This window comes from Lingula anatina, chromosome 6 (assembly GCF_051362555.1).
Source record: "Lingula anatina isolate TDL-2025a chromosome 6, LinAna3.0, whole genome shotgun sequence".
NCBI lineage: Eukaryota > Metazoa > Brachiopoda > Lingulata > Lingulida > Lingulidae > Lingula > Lingula anatina.
This window is the reverse complement of record NC_141772.1, coordinates 16,342,483-16,362,637: the sequence shown is the minus strand read 5'-3', so window position 1 is coordinate 16,362,637 and position 20,155 is coordinate 16,342,483. Positions and strand designations below refer to the sequence as shown.

At 36.2% G+C, this 20,155-nt stretch overlaps 2 protein-coding genes and 1 long non-coding RNA gene across 3 annotated transcripts in view; 1 reads left to right on the top strand and 2 right to left on the bottom strand.

The window, feature by feature from the left end:
• LOC147761246 (uncharacterized) overlaps positions 1-20,155 on the bottom strand; it is a 381,866-nt gene that overhangs the window by 58,059 nt on the left and 303,652 nt on the right. The gene's annotated exons all lie outside the window — the stretch shown is intronic.
• Positions 11,452-14,812, top strand: LOC106180094 (uncharacterized). Its single transcript, XM_013563986.2, has 4 exons — positions 11,452-11,912; positions 12,235-12,390; positions 13,099-13,212; positions 13,645-14,812. Exons 1-4 carry the CDS (start codon positions 11,631-11,633, stop codon positions 14,755-14,757), a joined length of 1,665 nt encoding a protein of 554 aa, XP_013419440.2. The 5' UTR covers positions 11,452-11,630; the 3' UTR covers positions 14,758-14,812.
• Positions 15,904-19,288, bottom strand: LOC106180092 (uncharacterized). Its single transcript, XM_013563983.2, has 2 exons — positions 19,024-19,288; positions 15,904-18,081 (listed from the first exon to the last, which is right to left on the bottom strand). The coding sequence occupies exons 1-2, from the start codon at positions 19,194-19,196 to the stop codon at positions 16,464-16,466; spliced, it is 1,791 nt and encodes a 596-aa protein (XP_013419437.2). The 5' UTR covers positions 19,197-19,288; the 3' UTR covers positions 15,904-16,463.

Below are 20,155 nucleotides of genomic sequence, written 5' to 3'. Positions count from 1 at the left end.
ATAATAATAATAATAATAATAATAATAATCTTTATTAGTTCTAGCACAATTTTACAAAGGCTATGACCAAACAATTACACAGGTACCATATTGAGATAGGTTAATACTTAGTGTGCATACTGATTTTAGTAACTGTTTCCTTATTTTTCAACAAATGTTCTTTTAAAATGTGTCACATTGGCGTATAGACATCACTGAGTTTTCTATTGAGTGACTATTCTTACTTGGGGGTTTCAGGTCAGCTACATGACTAATGGAGTCAAATACATGATTCAGTAAATTATTCACTTGAGAGTCATTATCAGTCTTAAACCTAACAGTGCTTCTACAAAGTAAAGGTGTTTGATGTAAGTCTTACATGTTTGATGTGTATATACCATCTACAATAAATCGTGAATCCGAATCTGAATCAGGCTGACCTGGCAAAGCACTCTGCGGCATACATTTCTGCAGCACGCATTTCAGAAACACCACCTCAAGAAGTTCTTCAAACTGAAGTAAAAAATCCCAAGAAAGGCATTAAAGGATTTGAAGACTTAAAGAGAGAAGTTTACTCCGTATAATATCGTTTAAAGATAAGGTAATATGCATGGACAATGGCATAACAAATAAGAATATATATTATATTGTTGTAAAATTATGTAAGGCGGTTCTCCAATGATATGAGCTATTATTATGGTTGGGAAAATAAAGGATTTTGTTGGAAGGTCAAATTTTTTAACACTAAAGAAAGTAAGGTAGTACTACACCAACCAGCACTTGGACGAAATTTTTTCGTTGTGGCACTTCAACTGTCAGAAACACGGTACCATACTGACATTTGTCCATGTGCTCTGCACGAAAAATAACAGAACTTGTGTGCCTGAATCGTTTTCATTATTTAGTCACTCTAAAATAATCGTTTTCTGTACAGGTATAAAGGTTGCTGCCCCTGGCTTGTTGAGTGAACAGAAGTTGCCCTCTCAGTATACCGAGGAATGAACTGACGAAGGATCTGCACTCTCTGGCTCATTGGCATGTCGCTGGCTGTAAATTCATTTAATTAAAACATCACTTTAAAAACGGCCTTGTTTCAAGTTATTGGGCTTAAAAAAAGACACTATTTTTGGGTTGCCAGAATAGTCTTTCAAAACACGGCACTGATTTCTAGGGATCAGAATCGTTTTTGGAATATTCAATGGTGTTATTAAAATTAAAATGTATACTCAAAACAGCAAAAGAAGATCAGGAGGCTCCCAGGCCCCTCCAGATAGCCTACTTTCAACCTAGTGTAGACGCTCTTGGAGGGCCCCTTTCCCAAACCCATAAACGATTCTAGTACCTGTCATAGTAGGATTTTTATTATCAATATTTTACCTCTCTGCTGGCATACAAAGACGTTAAATTCAACGGTAAGTGGCAAGTCAGTAGAATACGAAGTCTGTGCTGTGTTACCGCAGAAACGAATCCAGAGCTCGTAATGCGTAGTCAGAAGAATATGATGACAGCATAATCGATGACACTGGGCTGACCTGTCTTCTGCAATCGTTCAGATATTTCTCTCTTTCCTTTCCAGTACCATCCTGAACACTAAGTATGTTAATGTTGTTATGGGAAGATCAGCTAGTTCCAAATGTAACCGATCATTTAAAAATCGCTTTCCAAGTGGACTTCATCAGTTTACATTAAAAATGAACTCCCATGACCCAGCTGAGAAAGAGTACCTTCTCCCTGGCTACGTGTCTGCTAATATATCCATAAAAAATTATATTTTTCGTCTTTTGCCAAGTTCTGGTAACTGCGAGAATATTAAAACAATAGTTAAAGTAAAGGGAATATTTAATCTGATACTAGAGCTTACTTCAAACGAGTAACACTACGTTGCGAGCTTCTTACAAGGTCCCCAGGCGATCCAGTATCAGCTTCAGTTTTTCTTTATTTTAGTTAAAACACAACTCAATGAATCGTAACAATCATTTTGATATCAAAACAGTGGATCCACATTTGCTTTTTATTGTAAGTTCTTAACTCTTAGAGTCTATGAGGGTAAGCCTCTGGGCGGAAAATGTTGTAAAAGAAGTTCTTAAAGTTCGAAAGGTAAAATTAAGTGTATTTATCTCGACGTTGTGAATGATTCGAGCCAACTCGGCTTTATACTGTGGTATCATGTTTGATCACAAGTACTCGTTTGGGTATCCAGATGGGTATTTAGAATTACGGATCAGCTTTTTTGGACACAATTCGAAATTGGCGCCAGTGCTACAATGATGATATACTTGGATGTTTTAAATCTATCTGCATTTAAATTGACCCAAATATTTCAGTAATCCTTCAATGCCTCTGAATGCTTCGAATGCCAGTGGAATATTTCAGGTGCAGTAACAGTGCAGTAGGAATACACTTCGAATGTCATTCCATATTTTTTCACTTAAAATATGCACCTGGAAAGTTTTGAGTATGGGTAAATTTTTTTTTATTCACAAAAAGACAAACAAAAATACATATGTAGACACACACACAAACACACACAAACACACACACACACACACAATAACACACACAAGACATTCATTATACATTAAGTAAACATGAAATATATGTAGATAGCCGGACTACATACAAAACAGTATATTACAAGTGATGCTGCACATAACAAGATACAAACATTTTATATTTTACATAGAAGAAATTAGCGAAAAAAGTAAAGTAAATTTATAAGTGGTGAAACTAGTCAAAAATGGAATCCCAGGTTCTCCAGTCTGTAAGAAAATGGCCTAATTGAAGATTTTTTTGAGAAACATATTTTTCTAATTCGAATTTTGATTTGATATATAAGAGAAGGGAAGGGAAGGTCGGCTGCATTTTTCTTTTAAAACAGGTATATATATAAAATTTGGAGACAAGAATAATGCAATTTAGAGGCTTGAAATTTGTTTTGGATACTCCAAAAAGTATATTTTCATCATAGAGTGTAATTCTTTCATCAGTTTTGTTAGCAATCAAGCGTTCCATTTCAGTCCAAATGTTTCTTATTCGATAGCAATTTAAAAATACATGTCGCAAATCTTCCCTCTCCGCTCCACAGATAAAGCATTTCTCTGACACCTCAATACCGATTCTTTTCAGGTATGACCTAACTGGTAAGATTCTAAAAATTATTCTGTATTGGAACCACTGAAGTTTTGTTTCTCGTGTAACATAGAAACAATTCTCGTAAACATACTTCCAAGTGATATTTATATTTAGATCTAGGTTCCATTTCCTTTCGTGTACCAAGTTTTCAGGAGTTTCACTCATGAGAACCTGATAGAAATCTTTACACCCATTTCGACTCTTTATAAGTAGCTGAACCGGCTGAGGAATATAAGGAAATAAAATTTCTTCAAAAATTTCTTCATTGTTCTTTTCTTTTAAGCCTACATTTTAAACTGTTACGTAGTCCAAAATATTTTAGATCACATACTCTTTGAAATCCAAATTTCCTTTCCAGTTCAGCTTTGGTTAAAAATTTTCCTTCGTTGAAAAGAGCGCCAATTATTCTTATACCCTTATTGTACCATTTTTTGTCCAATATTGATACCCCACCCAATTTTACTTTACTATTATACCACAGAGGTTGCTATTCATATCTTCTATACCGTATGTTAAAACTTTCCAGGAAATAATGACATCTCTCTAAAACCTGTTATTACAATTGCGTAAGAGTATATCCAAATAATCATTTCCATAGTCAAAAATATTCCAAATAGATTGTAAATCAAAGGTGCTCTGGAGAATAGTGTTATAAACGTTATTTTTAAGGTATAGTCTTCTTATCCATGTACATTTTAATGCCGTTATGAATTTACTTAAGTCTGTCATTTTTAGACCACCATATTCATAATCCTTTACTATCTGACCTCTCTTTACCTTATCAATTTTGCTACCCCAAATGAATTGGAAAAAAATGGAATTTAGTTTTTTGATGAATACTGGATCTGGATATGGCAGAGAAATGAAAAGATGGTTCAGCATTGGGATGATAAGGGTTTTTAAGATAGTAATTCTACCAATAGGGGTAAGTATTCTTCTATTCCAATGCCGAATCATACCCTCTATCTTTGGGATTTGTTTATCAAAGTTTAAAGTGACCATATCGTTTAAATTTACCGAGAATTCTATACCTAAGAGATTAAATTGAGTCGAACCCCAATCAAGTTTCCATCTAACGTGGTGAAAAACTTCCCGACTATATTTTCTTGAGCCAATCACACAGGTTTAGTCTTACTACTGTTGATATGGAGACCTGAAATTTTTGAGAAATAGTCTAATGTACGGAAAGATTCTAAGAAAGAAGACCTATTACCATCTAATATAAGGGTGGTGTCATCAGCATACTGGGTTATTTTTAATTCGGTGTCACCAAGTTTTATTCCGCGAATATCTTTATTATTCTTTATCATGATTTTTGTGAAATGACTTATTAAGTGATGTGCATGTACCTAACATGTTTAAATTCTTGATTTTTATTATTTGAAACATCTTTCATACACGGCCTCATATTTATATTTCTATCAGGTCATACTCATTTTATTGTATTTCATGGGACTCTTAAGCACAGGGCATTGTGAAAGTTAATTGGCTACAGAGTCTTTTTATCCTTCATGCAGTTTTATAGCTTGGATGAACTATAAATAGGCTTTACTTATATATATAGCTTTACTTAATGTTTACGACAATTTAAACAAAATCAGTGTGCAAGGCTTGCTTTGACTTGGTGTTAACCTGACACTGGTTTTAAAAGAACAAATATAAATATGTTGGATGGATTTAATCACCGACATCGTTCTATTTTAACTTAACGTGGTCATTTACACAGTAACACAGATAATATTTATAAGTTGCCTTTCGTTCAGCACGCATTATAGGCGAGTAACCAAACAGTGACGATGATCAATCCAAGTAAATTCTAGGCAAGTATTGTTTACAAAATAGATCATGATGAATAAACCTACGCTTTAATAAATAATCGCCACACGGTTCTTTTTTGTCACTTAAAAGCTTTCGTTTAAAGACGATCAATGATATTAAAAATGCTTCGAGGCTTTAAAAAATTGACAGGTTCAAGGGGCATTTTTTGTTTCAGCTAGGGGGGTTTCAGGTAGAAGATTCATTGTAAGTGTTTCATCGGATGATAGCAGCATCACACCCTAGGCCTAAGGCTTTGTTCACATGGAAAGTCTATTTTCTAAAAATCTATTTTCTATTCGCGGTATCTAATGATCACGGTCTGTACCCTGAATATCCCGCGGCGTAATTACTGGCAGCGCGAGCCAGTTACTTATACAAAGCTGTAATTAATTTTCGGCTGAGCTCGCATTTTATAAAATCTCATCCTCCGTTGCCGCATCGCTTGCCATCGGATCATGACAGTCGCACTCGTATCTGTCGTGTGTATAGCTTCTTCATCTTCTTCGTCTTGTTGTTGCACAAAATCCACAAACACATTTTCAAAGCAACAGCGACCGCCATTAACTTTCTAACTTCCTACTGCGCATGCGTCAAGGTATCAGAATCTCCTCCGAGCACAGCCGAGAATTAATTACAGCTTTGGAGGTAACTGGCTCGCGCTGCCAGTAATTACGCCGCGGGATATTCAGGGCACAGACTGTGATCACAAGATATACCGCAAATAGAAAATAGATTTTTAGAAAATAGACTTTCCATGTGAACGAAGCCTAAGCGAGTTGACTAGAAGCTTTTTGTCCAAGCATCCTATTCCTACTACTTAAACTTATAACCCTAAACCACAAAGGTTTATGCGGTAAAAATATTTAAACTAAATGAGGTGCATTGACAGAGGCACAAGTACAATCCAACGCCAACGTGCAACGGGGGAAAGTCTGACAGTGTATTACATAATATATGAAAGTACGGTCAATATTAACAGTGTAAGACATCAGTTAAAGAGGAGGGGGTCTTACTATCTATTGTTAAACGCGACTGTTATTATCTCTCGAACAAGCTTAAACCATGCCTATACAATTACTGTGTCTCCGGCTGTCGTGCAGAAACGGCATGTCGAACATATTTTGCTACAGTTACAAACAGAGTAAACTAGCAACTTGTTCTAGATCGCTCTAGTAAGAAAGCATAAGTGCGGCACCCGGGCACAAACAATCAACTATAGGCCTAACATTCATATCTTAGCGTTTACATATGACGCGCAAAGAGCTAAGCAATTAGCCTTGACGAGTGGTCCATTTTTGAACAACAACAACGAGAACAATGAACGCCTTGTCATAGTTAAGAGACAAATCGCTTGCAACGTGCAGCAAGGGGGATGTCTGACAGTGTGGTCACACTACATGTTTATGAAAGTACGGTGAATTAACAGTCTTAGACATCGCTCAAAGAGGAGGGGGCTTACTATAGCCCGCAATCTATTGTTAAACGCGATCATTATCTTTTCTCAAACAACCTTAAACCAAACCTAAACAATAAGATTGTTAAATCAGATAAGTGATGCAAAATCATATTGGAAATTTACGTTGACGACGGAGACTGTTTCATTCGCAAAGGTTTGAAACAATACTGGTCCAAGTTAACTGCCCATATTGAATGAATCTTAGACTGTTAAACCTAAAGCCCTGCTTTACGTACTTTGGTAATAGTTATTTAGTAAGCTAGGTTTATTCACATATATCAGAAAGCATAAGGGCCTTATGCTGCAAACAACCCATTTTGAACGCAATCGTCATCGCTCCCGAACAACCTGAAATCATGCTTATACAATAGGAGGAGATGCACGTCGAGTAAAAGATTTAACACCTGGGTATTATGAAAAGGAAAAATGACTTAACGTTTCATGCACAATCGTCATCGAAAGCCTATTATCATTATACTCCATGCGCAGTCGATTTTTATCAATATAAAAAGTGTGTTTCATACAAGCAAAATCTAACTTTCCTTTATAACTGTTACTGAATAGCGAAGAGTTACATACACCCGGTTATTAAATTACAAATGTAATTATGAGGCTAATTTCTCTAATGTGGATTGAAACATTTTGTTGGCTTTTAAATGATAGGACACTCACTATCATCTTAAAAGTAGTTAGCTTATGTGCGAGTTCTCCTAACGCACGTGCAAAAAAGTCCCATCAAATAACCAGATACATATCTGTCTATACTGGTAACTAGTGAAAATCTATCTGTGGCCCTGATAATGGATAGACACTCACCGCGTTGGCTGCAACAATGATTATTTCTTCACAGCGATTTATTCATTTAATTATAAAATCATAATTTATTTATGAAATTATTTGAAATAATTTATCTTTTATTTAATGATTTATACCATCTAATTTTTATCTATTTTTTATTTGTTTCTTAATGTCATCTAATTATTTACTTAATTCTTTAAATAATTTATTTATTTATTTATTTATTTATTAAGACTTTCTATTATTTATCCTTTTACGGATTCGCTCTATTATTTTATATAAAATGTGACTTAATGTAGTAATTGAGGCAACACGTCAGCTTGTAATGTGAATAAATTGTTTTAATAATGTTTCTTTCTTTGTTATTTCTAAACAGTAATCTATTTTTACACAGGTCGCGATGGAAATGGAAATTTATGTACAGAGCATCTTTAAACTTTTTGAGACGGGGTGATTTGTTGATTTTTGACCACGGAACACTTCATATTGAATTAAATTACTGATACTAAATTAACTAGCAGTTTCCTTGCAACACTTAAAACATGATCAGCTGCGCGTGCCAAGCTAGTGAACAAAAGGATAGTTGGCCACGGGAGTGGCACGCGTTAGCATGGGTTCTAGCCTCTTAAAGCTATAATCCTATCGTCGCAACAAACAATGGGTACCTTCTGGCTGATGTATCCTGCTGTTAATAAGTTACAGCGGATTGTCGCGCTCGCGCTGGGCCACGGAAACAGGCGTCATGGGATTCACTCGCCTAAGGTATTGTGTGTTATTACGCCTAAACTATTGTGTTTTTGGGATCGAATTTTGAAGGGATTAGACGGCTCTCCATTGTTTGTCCGCCCCCTTCTATTCACAGGATAGGGATTAAAACATTTCTGACGTTTTTAAAACGTCGTACAACGGAAACATAATTATTATTACTACTGCAGTCATAAGATTATGTATGTGTGCATTTATTCCATCTAACGTAAGAAGATTAGATACAATTATAACGTCAGAAAATACAATAGAGGGAGTGTGATAATGATAGGGTCGCTAAACGATTTTGACGGAATATAGTGACTAGCCTTATCCTCTTGTCGCCTGGGTAGGCACGCCCCCTTAGAGTAGGCCTACTTATGTAAACAAAAGGTCTTCCATAGAGAACTATCCTTTTGTTCAACAGCTTCGCGCGTGCAGCGGATTATGTATATAGTGACGCTATACAGCTAAATGCAGTTAAATCTGTGAAAACTGTTACTTAATTTATTCTGCTGTGTCGGACGTTGTGTGCCAGCCCAATGGTTCATTCACTCATTCTTTTCTGAAGATTGGTGATGCATATTTCGAATGCTTAATTATTTGCCCTCCTTCTTACAAGAGAAAGGAAAAGGGGAGAGAAACGGAGACAGTGTCAAATAAAAAGGGTAAAGAGTAATATAATACATTAATTAAAGGGACTCGCGGTGGAAGAAACGATAGACTGTTTTGCATCAAGGTATGCAATTATAATCCCACATGGCCATCGCATATACGGCCGTAGTTTAAATACATTACTCATAGTTGTATTTAATTACATTATTTTGCTGAATAGACATACATTTTAAAGTTGGTCTTTCAGGAAATCGTTTTGTTTGAAATAACACACACGACAGAGGTAAAATCACATATAAATTTATTTTGAAATAAAATGTTTCGCTAGATCTTGTTAACACTCAGCGAAATGCACCTAGTGATTATATTCAATGTGCCCTTATTTAATTGCATACTTTCTCGGTTTCATTTATTGACGATAATAATTGCAGTAAGCAAGAAGGAGGAAATGCTGAAGACAAAACAACGCCGTGGGTACGTGTGACTTTATCCCATAACATTTTCTATGATGCTGTCAAAGAAAAAGGAACCGAGATAGCGATCATTTAAACCGCTGCTGTTTACAGGTGGACTTCTTCGTTTACCACTTAAATGCCCCCCTCCCCCAGCAGACCCAACTTGTGGAATGCCATTGTAGCTACAGTACACTGTATATCAAACTTCGGTCCAAGTTATGAAATGTTTAAGCACAAAACGATAATTTGAGGGTATTTTTTCATTCAAGACAAAATTCAATAACTATGATGTGTGACAAAAGAGACTTTACAAAGCTTTACGTGTACTTAGATATATTCCAGTAACCTATGGAGATAGGCTAGCGACGTAATTGTAACCTCAACAGGCAGTGTCCCCGATGAAAGCAAGCACCACAATAAACACTGAAAGGCGGGGTACAAAAATTAACTTTTTTAAATATCGATTACAACATGCTGTACAATGACTGAGTCGTGAAAGGAGTTTTGGACTTCTTTGCGTTAAAAACAAATTCATTTCGAAATCAAAAGAGCATTTTTTTTTGGGGGGGGGGGGGGGGGGGGCGCGTGGGGGGGGGGGGGGGTAAATAGTAACTCATTCCGTAATCCTTCCTGCACATTTATTTAATCGTATCAAAACGTTTGATACACAATGTTCACTAGTGGCATAATTTTGGCGATGTATTAAAACCATAATTGTACAAAGTAGGTTAGCATAAGTTAGGCAACAACCAGTGTGAAGAACAACTCCCTTTTTAAGTGAGGCAAGACAACCTATTCAAACTGATTATAACATTGATAAAGACACAAGGTAAAGGAGTTATGTAAACTAGCGTGTGAAAACACATTCTTTGTCACTGTTACAAGACAATGGAGGCGACCAAGTGGGGTAATTACAATATACCCCTGTACAGTCAAAGAGAAATTAGTTATGAAAGCTTACATCGGGTCAGCCCTTAATTTGCTTGTCCGAAAGAAAGAGATAGATGTCGCAACGCGAATCCTTTTATTAACCCTTCATGAGTTTGTGTAAAAGTGTGAAAGACAGGCAACGATCTCGAGTCGCTGTTGATATTGTTCGCAATTAATATTGGAGTATACCGCCTACATGTAAACATCAGACAAGGCGTTGACATCGATAAAAGTGGAGGTTTATCTGAAAAATTAGATGCCATTTTTGTGAAATGACTTATTAAGTGATGTGCATGTACCGAACATGTTTAAATTCTTGATTTTTCTTATTTGAAACATCTTCATACACGGTCTCATATTTATATTTCTCTCAGGCCATACTCATTTTATTGTATAACATGGGACTCTAAAGCACAGGACATTGTGAAAGTTAATTGGGTACAGAGACTTGTTATCCTTTATGCAGTTTTATAGCATGGATGAACTAGAAACAGGCTTTACTTAGCTTTACTTAATTTACGAAAATTTAAACAAAATCAATCTGCAAGGCTTGCTTTGACTTGATGTTAACCTAACACTGGTTTTAAAAGGAGAAATATAAATATTTTGGATGGTTTAAATCACCGACACCGTTCTATTTTAACTTAACGTGGTCATATACACAGTAACACAGATAATATTTAGAACGCATTATAGGCGAGTAGCCAAACAGTGACGATGATCAATCCAAGTAAAATCTAGGCAAGTATTGTTTACAAAATAGATCATGATGAATAAACCTACGCTTTAATAAATAATCACCACACGGTTCTGTTTTTGTCACTTAAAAGCTTTCGTTTAAAGACGCTCAATGATATCAAAAATGATTCGACGCTTTAAAAATGGACCGGTTCAAGGGGCATTTTTTGTTTCAGGTAGGGACTTCAGGTAGAGGATTCAGTGTAGGTGTTTCCTCGGATGATAACAGCATCACACCCTAGGTCTAAGCGAGTTGACTAGAAGCTTTTTGTCCAAGCATCCTATTCCTACTACTAAACTAATAACTCTAAACCACAAAGGTTTGTGCGATAAAAATATTTAAACTAAATGAGGTGCATTGACAGAGGCACAAGTACAATCCAACGCCAACGTGCAACAGGGGAAAGTCTGACAGTGTATTACATAATATATGAAAGTGCGGTCAATATTAACAGTGTAAGACATCAGTTAAAGAGGAGGGGGTCTTACTATCTTTTGTTAAACGCGACTGTTATTATCTCTCGAACAAGCTTAAACCATGCCTTATACAATTACTGTGTCTCCGGCTGTCGTGCAGAAACGGCATGTCGAACATATTTTGCTACAGTTACAAACAGGGGAAACTAGCGACTTAGTTGTTCTAGATCGCTCTAGTAAGAAAGCATAAGTGCGGCGCCCGGGCAAAACAATCAACTACCCGGTATAACATTCATATCTTAGCGTTTACATATGACGCGCAAAGAGCTAAGTACATGTACATATGACGCGCAAAGAGCTAAGCAATAGCGAGAAGCAAGTCGATTAATTTTAGAATTTATGCGCGCGCAGCTCTTCCGTCACATTTGACCTAGTTATCATGGTCGTACAAACAAACGAAGTCGGACAGTGTGACAGTGTGTATACAGGGACAGTGACGTGACTTTCATCGAAGAGAAGCAAACGTTTCAGTGCTTTACACTCTGAGTATGGTTTGCACAAAACATTGTTGTTATGGCACCTGCAGAAATGACTCGCGTTACCCTGATAGACCGGAGATGGAAGGGGTTTTTTTCATCAATTTTCCAAAGCCTAAAACTCAACGGGAGAAGTGCGAAAAGTGGATCTATGCATGCGGGCGACCCAAAGATCAATTCAATGTTGAGAAAATAACAAAGTCCACGTACATTTGCAGTAAACATTTCGTTGGCGGTCGTGGACCAACAGAAGATTACCCAGACCCTATACCTGCTACTGCCAGTGCAGAACGAGTAAGTATAGTAGTTTCGTTTTTTTTCAACAGGGTTGCTTTAACATGCATTTATCATTTTACTTTTCATATATCTTTTTATAAACTAACTTATTGGTATTATTCTACAAGTAAACATTGAAATCAAGTATATTTATTCATTTACTTGTTTGTGCTGTTATAGTTAGATGTAAATTGTCTTTGATTGTACGTTATTTGTGAAGGCGTATCAATAAAGAATCTATCCATGCCATCGGCCAGTAAGAGGTTTAAATGGGTTTTTGTTTAAGATTCTTCTCTAAACAATGTAGGAATAAGCCAATTTATATTATTTTCTGATGTAGGTGAGGAAGATAAGTCGCCCTAGGAGAAAGCCTCCAGTAGCACGTCAAAACAGACTTCAAGCTGCAGAGGCCTTGCTCCAGCTCGGCGAATTCTCGTCGTGCACAGAAGAGGGTGTTGGAACACATGAAAGAGAGGATAGCAGCTGTGCAGACCAGGTAATCTAGCACATGTTTTTTTTTGTGTCTATTGTAAAAGTTATATATGTGAAAATGTCATACAAAAGGTTTACATGTCTGTCTAGGGTTAAATATATTACTTTTTATGTAAAGGGACAAATTCATTTGAAAGTGCATGCTAGATCCATTTAAAGTGAGAAGAGGGAAAGAGCATATCTTTAGAAGATAAGATTAACTGTTCACATGTCAGATTTCAGGGCTTGTGATAAAACAAGCTAATTACTGCCATCATTAGAAAAAGTCAACTAGGCATTGAATAGGTTACATAATAGTGCAAAATTCAGATTAAATGATAGTAAGAACCATACCATGACAGGCTTCATTGCAGTACAGGTGTGATCACCTTAATAGTAGGTGTGGTAGATGACAATCTTTTAGGAGAGGTGTCAATAAGGCTGTTGAAAGTGTGGGATGAGCAGTTATGCTAGCCTTCAATCTTATGATTTGTATACATGTCAAACTGCTTTCAAAAATAGATGGACAATTCATGGGTAAACATTAAGAATGACATAAAGGTATAGACAATCCATAAAAAAAATCAATCAGCTTATAAATACATGTTAAAGATATGTGTTATTTGGTAAGTTCTGTTCAAGATAAAACAGGTATGTACATTTTATCACAATGTCATGTGGAAAATATTCAGCATGAGAATATTAACAATTCAATTTATTTATTAATATTCAGGATAAAATTCAAGCTGCTGAGGCCTTGGTGCAACTGAATGAGCTGTCGGATACACTGGTGGACCATGCTGAAGCAATACAGAAAGAAACGGACAACTTGAATGAGAGACCAAAGGTATTTAATATGTTTATATAAATTACAAATGTTGGTAATACATGTTTTCTTTGTTGTCTAAATAAAACCTCTCCACCTCTGCTTTCTTTCCAGAGAGTAAATGTCATCTTAATTAGATCCTGTATTTTTATGCCATATTTTTATCTGACACCTTACAATAAGTTTGGGCATAAAACATGTAGTTAGCACTTGCCCCTTTCTAGTATTGTTTGCAGCTGTCACTTGACTTTACAGGTATATCTCCAGTCTTTCTTCATTGTTAGTGCAGTTCTGGTCACCTGTATTCATCATTACATCACTCTATTAAGATTCTTATCTTTTTGCCCTACACTTCAAAAGAGGGATACAGGGCTAGACATTATTTATTTATCTCACCTACTTTAAAATACCTTTTCTTGCTTTATGACAACTTTTTCATTTTGTATATTCCAGATGGCTTCTGTTGGGGTTCAGACTGAAGCTGCCTGTCAATGTCACTTGACGAAAAATACCGAGGCTGATGAAAAGACAGTAGCTGATGCAGCTTCACAGACTGCATATGACAGAATGTATCTTCAAAGTAAAGTTGAAAACTTGCTGCTGAAAAACCAACTGAAAACCCTGTCAACCCCCATTACACCTCCTGGGAGCATTAGCAAGAATAAGCCTCCTTTGTCTTTTGCTTCTGTCAAAGATAACCCTAAGCAGATGAAGTTTTTTACTGGATTGACTTTGGTTCACTTTATGTCGTTCTTGAATTTTCTCGGGCCTGCTGTCAATAATCTCAAATATTGGAACTTAACTCATAGGCCTTGCAAGAGTCTCAGACCCATTGATGAACTTTTTATAATGTTGGTTAGATTGCGTCGTGGTTATGGTTTTTTTATGCTTAGTTTTTTATTCAATTTGTCAATTACTTCAGTGCGCTGTATTTTTACAACCTGGTTACAATTTCTTTATTTTCATTTTACTGATTTGAAGGCCGATATGTTTCCAGATCGGTCAACTTTAGGAAAGTTTATGCCTAAGAGCTTCAAAGGCTTTAAAAATGTCAGATGTTCAGTTGACTGTACAGAGTTTTTTGTCCAGATGCCTAGGAATTTTGCAAGGCAAGGCAATCTGTTTTCCAACTACAAAAATCATCATACCTTCAAATGCCTAATTGCAGTGGCACCAAATGGTGCATGTGTTTATATTTCTGAGTTATATGAAGGTGCCATTAGTGACCGTGAAATTTTTTCAAAGTGTGGCATTTTAGATTATTTAGAACCAGGTGACATTCTTTTGGTAGATAGAGGTTTTACTGTAGAGGATTTATTACTTTCTAGACAAGTTTCTTTGAACATTCCTCCATTTCTAAAAGGTAGAGAAAAACTAACACCACAGGAGGAGCTACTGTGTAAAAAACTTTCTAAGGCCCGAATCCATGTTGAGAGGTACAATGAACGCCTAAAAAAATTCAAACTTATAGCAGGTACAATGCCTTTGAATATGACAGAACTAGCATCACAGGCTGTCTTTGTAGCTGGTTGCCTCGTCAATTTCCAAGACCCTCTGGCAAAATAAGTACAGTGGGTAGTAGACATAATTAGGTTAAGAAAACAATTTCTGTATATAGTTAAAGTCATAATAACTCTTCGTTTCGGCCAAAAAATGAATTTTCCTGGAGTAAACAACAATTTTTCCATACTTACCAATGATTAATGAATCCATTTTTACATTCAAAGTTAGTCCCTGGTTTTTTTCTAAAAAGTTTGGTTTTTTGTTAAAATCTCTTAAGAGATTTTAACATAGTATAGCCATCAATGGAGGTCACGTGGTCTAAAGACAAGCTCAGATATCAGAATAATAGCTATAACTGCCGTTTTTGTGGTAAAACAGAATATATTATATTTCTATGAGTTATTCACAATGTTTTAATTGTGAAATATAGATCTCATACGAAGAGTTATTATCCCTTTAATTTCAGGGTTTTTTAATTGTGCCATGTTTTTTGGGTGTTGAAAGAGCAATAATTTTTTAATTGAAAATTGTGAACTTATGTATTTTCTTTTATTAAACCTACAAAGGAAAGCAGTATATACATAATGATACAAAGAATTTTCCATGACTTGTGCAATAAATTGGTTTACATGTATAAAAAAACTGGGTTATTGTTTGTCAAATTTAAATTAACATTTGCAATTATTTTCATCACATGAATGCATCTGCAGTGTTCAGATCGAATTGGGAGTCACCTCAAAATTTGTTCTCTTAAATGTTCTTTATGTTTCTTTATTTTATGTCTAGAGTTCCCCTTTTTATCATCAACCCTAAAAGTGAGGTTACATCCTAGTTTGCTTGAAAAATGCAACTTACTGCCAACCTTTACTGCTTGGTATAAGAAATATAGTTTGCCAGAAAAAAATAGTTTTGTATGGGTTTTGGAACCTTTTCTGTCCCTTACAGCCCCTTTATGATTTAGATTAAGAAAATGGTGCACTGAGAATTTTTTTCTGTAAATTATAAACTGCAAAATTTTATGATGAATAGGTGATATATCAAAATGCAACAATATGTTTTAAAAAGAAACCAGATGACAATTGGCTATTTAGATGAAAATAGCTGACTTTTGAGATTTCCTTTGCTAAAATATATGGATGTGCAGTATTTACTAGATCCCCTGAATCTTATAAAAGCAATATGCAAATGGACAAAATGAAAACACTAATAATCATTATTGCAAAATGTTTATTGAAAAAAATATTTGTCATCCTGACTAATGTCTTCTTTCCAATTTTTTTCCGTGAATCTTTGTACGTTACTAAAATTATTAAGCAAAACTGAAAAACTAATTATATACAAGTAGTACTCTTATTAACATATCTGTGCTATTGAAATGAGAGCAATGACAATGCCACATATGACAATTGTTCATAGTTTATTATATCACCTTGTTCTAAGACAATACATATTAAAATGCACATAAACTACAAAAATTGAGCATGAATAAGAAAAACACTAAAGATGCCATCTCAAAACTATTCATGTCAGTTAAAAAAAATTGAAGACCTTCATTATTTACCATCAGTCCTCTCATTGATACACCTGTGCTGTTGAAATACAATGATAGGACAAGATATGAAAAGCATTCAAATTTAATCACATATAATGCAGTCTTCTAAAAAATTACATATCAAAATGTAAGTAAATAAAATCACAAAAATTAGAATGACTAATATGCACCAGAGGGCTCAAAACCATCCAGGTCAGTTTTAAAATTAACTTGTTAACTAACCCTTCAATTTAAAAGGTTTTAGATTGCGTGGGGCCCTCATTTCTACCAATTCAGGGGCAATAACTGCCTTCCAATATTTCTTGTTTGCAGACATTATCTCAGCAATAAACACATCATCTCTGTAAACTCTCTCCACAGCAGGTTCCCCTACAGGTGACCACATAACAAAATCGCACCAACTAAGACCTGTAACACCCAACTGAAATTGAACTTGATAATAGTATCCATGAGATCTTTTCAATGTAAAATTACCATTGTTGATCTTGAAACATTGGGACGACATTTCCTTTTTCATCTCCCCTCTCTCAACAGCACTTTTTAACTCAACTGGTGACCTGTGACTAAAAATCTTCAACACCTTAATTTCTACACATCCCACACTGGGATTTTCTGATGGGTCTTTTACTATTCCATCAGGACTACATGCAAGACAGGGTTCTACAACATTTACCCATAATCCAGTGGGCTGTACCTCTACCAGTGGAGACTGCTGTTTCATGTAAGCAAAATAGTCCATTCTTGCTTGCTCTTCTTTCTCCAAACCTTCCTGCATGTACCTAGTGACGACCTGATGGAGTCCCCACACTTTTCTTTGAACAAACTTCAAAGAAGCTTCACTTACAACTGACGACTGATCCACGCTCTCTTTCCTCCACAACATCACAGCTTCCTTGGCAGAAGACGCTGTCATCCTTACACTTCGCTGGTTGTGCCACTCTGTGGATGCAGACTGGTTACTTGTGTTTGGCATGAGAGCTGCTTCCTCATCCACACTAGGTCTTAAATTATTCAGAATGTGGACTACCATGCAGGACAGAAGCTCATTCCTTTCCCTACTTAGGTCATAGTCTATATATGTAAACTGAAGAGTTGTCTGCCACATGCATATGGTATCTGCTTTACCTAAATCAGTCAAAAACTTATTTTTGGCCTCTACAGTAATAATTGTCCCTGCAGGCCGAGGGTCAAAGGCTATTACATTAGTTTGCTTTCGCTTGGAGTTATATACTTTCTTGTTGATGCTGTCAGGCATTTTCCTTTTGCTGCCACGATGCCACTGGCACGGCAGGTCTGTGCATGCTGGATCAGAGGCACCCCTGTCTGCAGAGTCACAAAGTGATAAAAGAACAGCAGCAATATGGCTGCATCTGCTTAGGGCTGAAGACTTGCAATGGCAAGTGGCATCCAACACAGTTCCACTTACAACGGACAGCGCAATAGTCACAGTGTATGGATTTCCATTTCTCATAGAGGGCAAAACTTTGGCTTTGACATGAAATATACTGTCAGACACTTTAGTCTCTACACAACCCACATTGCCAGACTGAACATACTGTTGTCCTCGTACTAGAGGTTTTCCAGTAACCACACTCTGGTTATCCGTATCCCCTGGAAGGCTTGGCATGCTCTCCACCAACCAGTGATATACATTCCCATAATTGTATTGTGCTGGCAACGAAGTGGCTACCAATGGCTTCCATCCTGTGACTGGCGGGATAGGTTTGTTGGCAGATCTTTCCACCAAGATACCTGCCTTTTTCTGGTACCATTTCCCCCCATCAATGGTAATATCGATGTCTACGGACCTTCCACTTGCTATGCAGTCATTGCATCTAGATTAAAAACAAAAAACAAACATTAGCAATGGTCGAACACCTAAAGACAAGTTATTTTTGGAGGGAAATGATCTAAAAAACAATGATCAGCCCCAATAATAAATCTCTCCTGCACCAACTTGTATGTCTATAATGCCACACAAAACAATGACTTCCTGTGTGTGTGTGTGTCTGTGTGTGTGTGTGTGTATAAAAGAACATTGGTCATAAAACTTGAAATGTGTAAAACATTATAAAAAATATATTTGGCTCAATAGTATGAGTACTGTCAGTAAATAACTACTCAGCTAATGTTTGCACTTTAAATTAAGACGCATTAAATTCTAACTTAGTGCAGGCCTACCTGCATGCAGTTCAACAAAATGTTCAATCAACTGACATGTTCTAAAATAATTCAGTACATTTTTAAAACTAATTATATCTAATTGATATCAAAGGCCTATAATAAACATTGAAAGTCTAAATCATACATGCAACCTGGAAATAAAAAAAAAAAAAACCCTAAAGCAATCCACTTGTGCAGTGGGCCCTATGAAACGAGACCGCCATTTTCATTTTGTTTATATACACACACAAGGATACAAGAGCAACGTGTTATACTTACGCTGATAGAACAGTCAAAGTTTGGCCATTAGTACCCACATTGACTAAACCATCTCACAACTATAGGAAGACGACATTTTATTGCACCGTAGTTATATTAACACGATAGTACAAGGCTTCTGAACATGACACTGTGAAGTCCGGTCGCATTTTGATACACACGTAATATGTTTACTAGTATATTCATTCCACCCGCGAAAACCTATCAGTGATATCGATGATAGCAACTGCGAGTTACTCATATTTCACTGATGTAGAGACATACATGAATATTTATAAGAACGTCTCTTTCCGATACACGTGTTTTACAGTCACAAGAAATATCACTGAACCTACCTTTCGACCAGTTCACTCCGGTTTCCACTAGATTTTAAGCCCCTGCAGGCAAGCCAACGTCTCAACTGGATATTGGAATGTTCAGCTGCTGTTTCATAGGAAAATTTTGCTCCCGGGACATCATCCTCGGTCAATCTTACGAAGGAAACCGTTGGTGTCCCTTCCTTCGCCATTGAAATTCAACGTGCAGACTGCTGTGCTTGTCCGACTTCCGCGTTCAGCAGTGAACTCATTAATATGCATGAGATAGTAGTGACGCAATAGGTTGCTTCTCGCTATTAGCCTTGACAAAGTGGTCCGAGAAAAAAGAACGCCTTGTCATAGTTATGAGACAAATCGCTTGCAACGTGCAACAAGGGGGATGGCTGACAGTGTGGTCACACTGCATGTTTATGAAAGTACGTTGAATTAACAGTCTTCGACATCGCCCAAAGAGGAGGGACTTACTGTAGCCCTCAATCAATTGTAAAACGCGATCATTATCTTTTCTCATACAACCTTAAACAAAACCTAAACAATAAGATTGATAAATCAGATAAGTGATGTAAAATCATATTGGAAATTAACGTTGACGACGGAGACTTCCATTCGCAAAGTTAATGAAACAAGACTATTGAATAAATCTTGGACTGTTAAACCTAAAGCCATGCTTCACTTTGGTAATAGTTATTTAGTAAGCTAGGTTTATTCACATATATCACAAAGCATAAGGGCGTTATGCTGCAAACAACCCATTTTGAACGCAATCGTCATCGTTGCCGAACAACCTGAAATCATGCCTATACAATATTAGGATATGCACGTCGAGTAAAAGATTCATCACCTGGGTGCCCAGCACTATTATGAAAAGGAAAAATGACTTGACGTTTCATGCACAATCATCATCGAAAGCCTTATATCAATATGCTGTATGCGCAGTCGATTTTTATCAAAATAAAAAATGTGTTTCATACAAGCAAAATCTAACTTTCCTTTATAACAGTTACTGAACAGTGAAGAGTTACATAAACCCAGTTATAAAATTACAAATGTAATTATAAGGCTAATTTCTCTAATGTGGAATGAAATATTTTGTTGGCTTTCAAATGATAGGACACTCACTTTAATCTTAAAAGAAGTTAGTTAATGTGCT

Excerpts from the sequence above, each read along its gene's own strand:
- LOC106180094 (XM_013563986.2), top strand. The coding sequence starts at position 11,631 with ATGGTTTGCACAAAACATTGTTGTTATGGCACCTGCAGAAATGACTCG. Across the intron at positions 12,391-13,098 it reads ATAGCAGCTGTGCAGACCAG|GATAAAATTCAAGCTGCTGA; the intron begins GTAATCTAGCAC and ends ATTAATATTCAG. Across the intron at positions 13,213-13,644 it reads ACTTGAATGAGAGACCAAAG|ATGGCTTCTGTTGGGGTTCA; the intron begins GTATTTAATATG and ends TGTATATTCCAG.
- LOC106180092 (XM_013563983.2), bottom strand. The coding sequence starts at position 19,196 with ATGGCGAAGGAAGGGACACCAACGGTTTCCTTCGTAAGATTGACCGAG. Across the intron at positions 18,082-19,023 it reads CGGAGTGAACTGGTCGAAAG|ATGCAATGACTGCATAGCAA; the intron begins GTAGGTTCAGTG and ends TTTTTAATCTAG.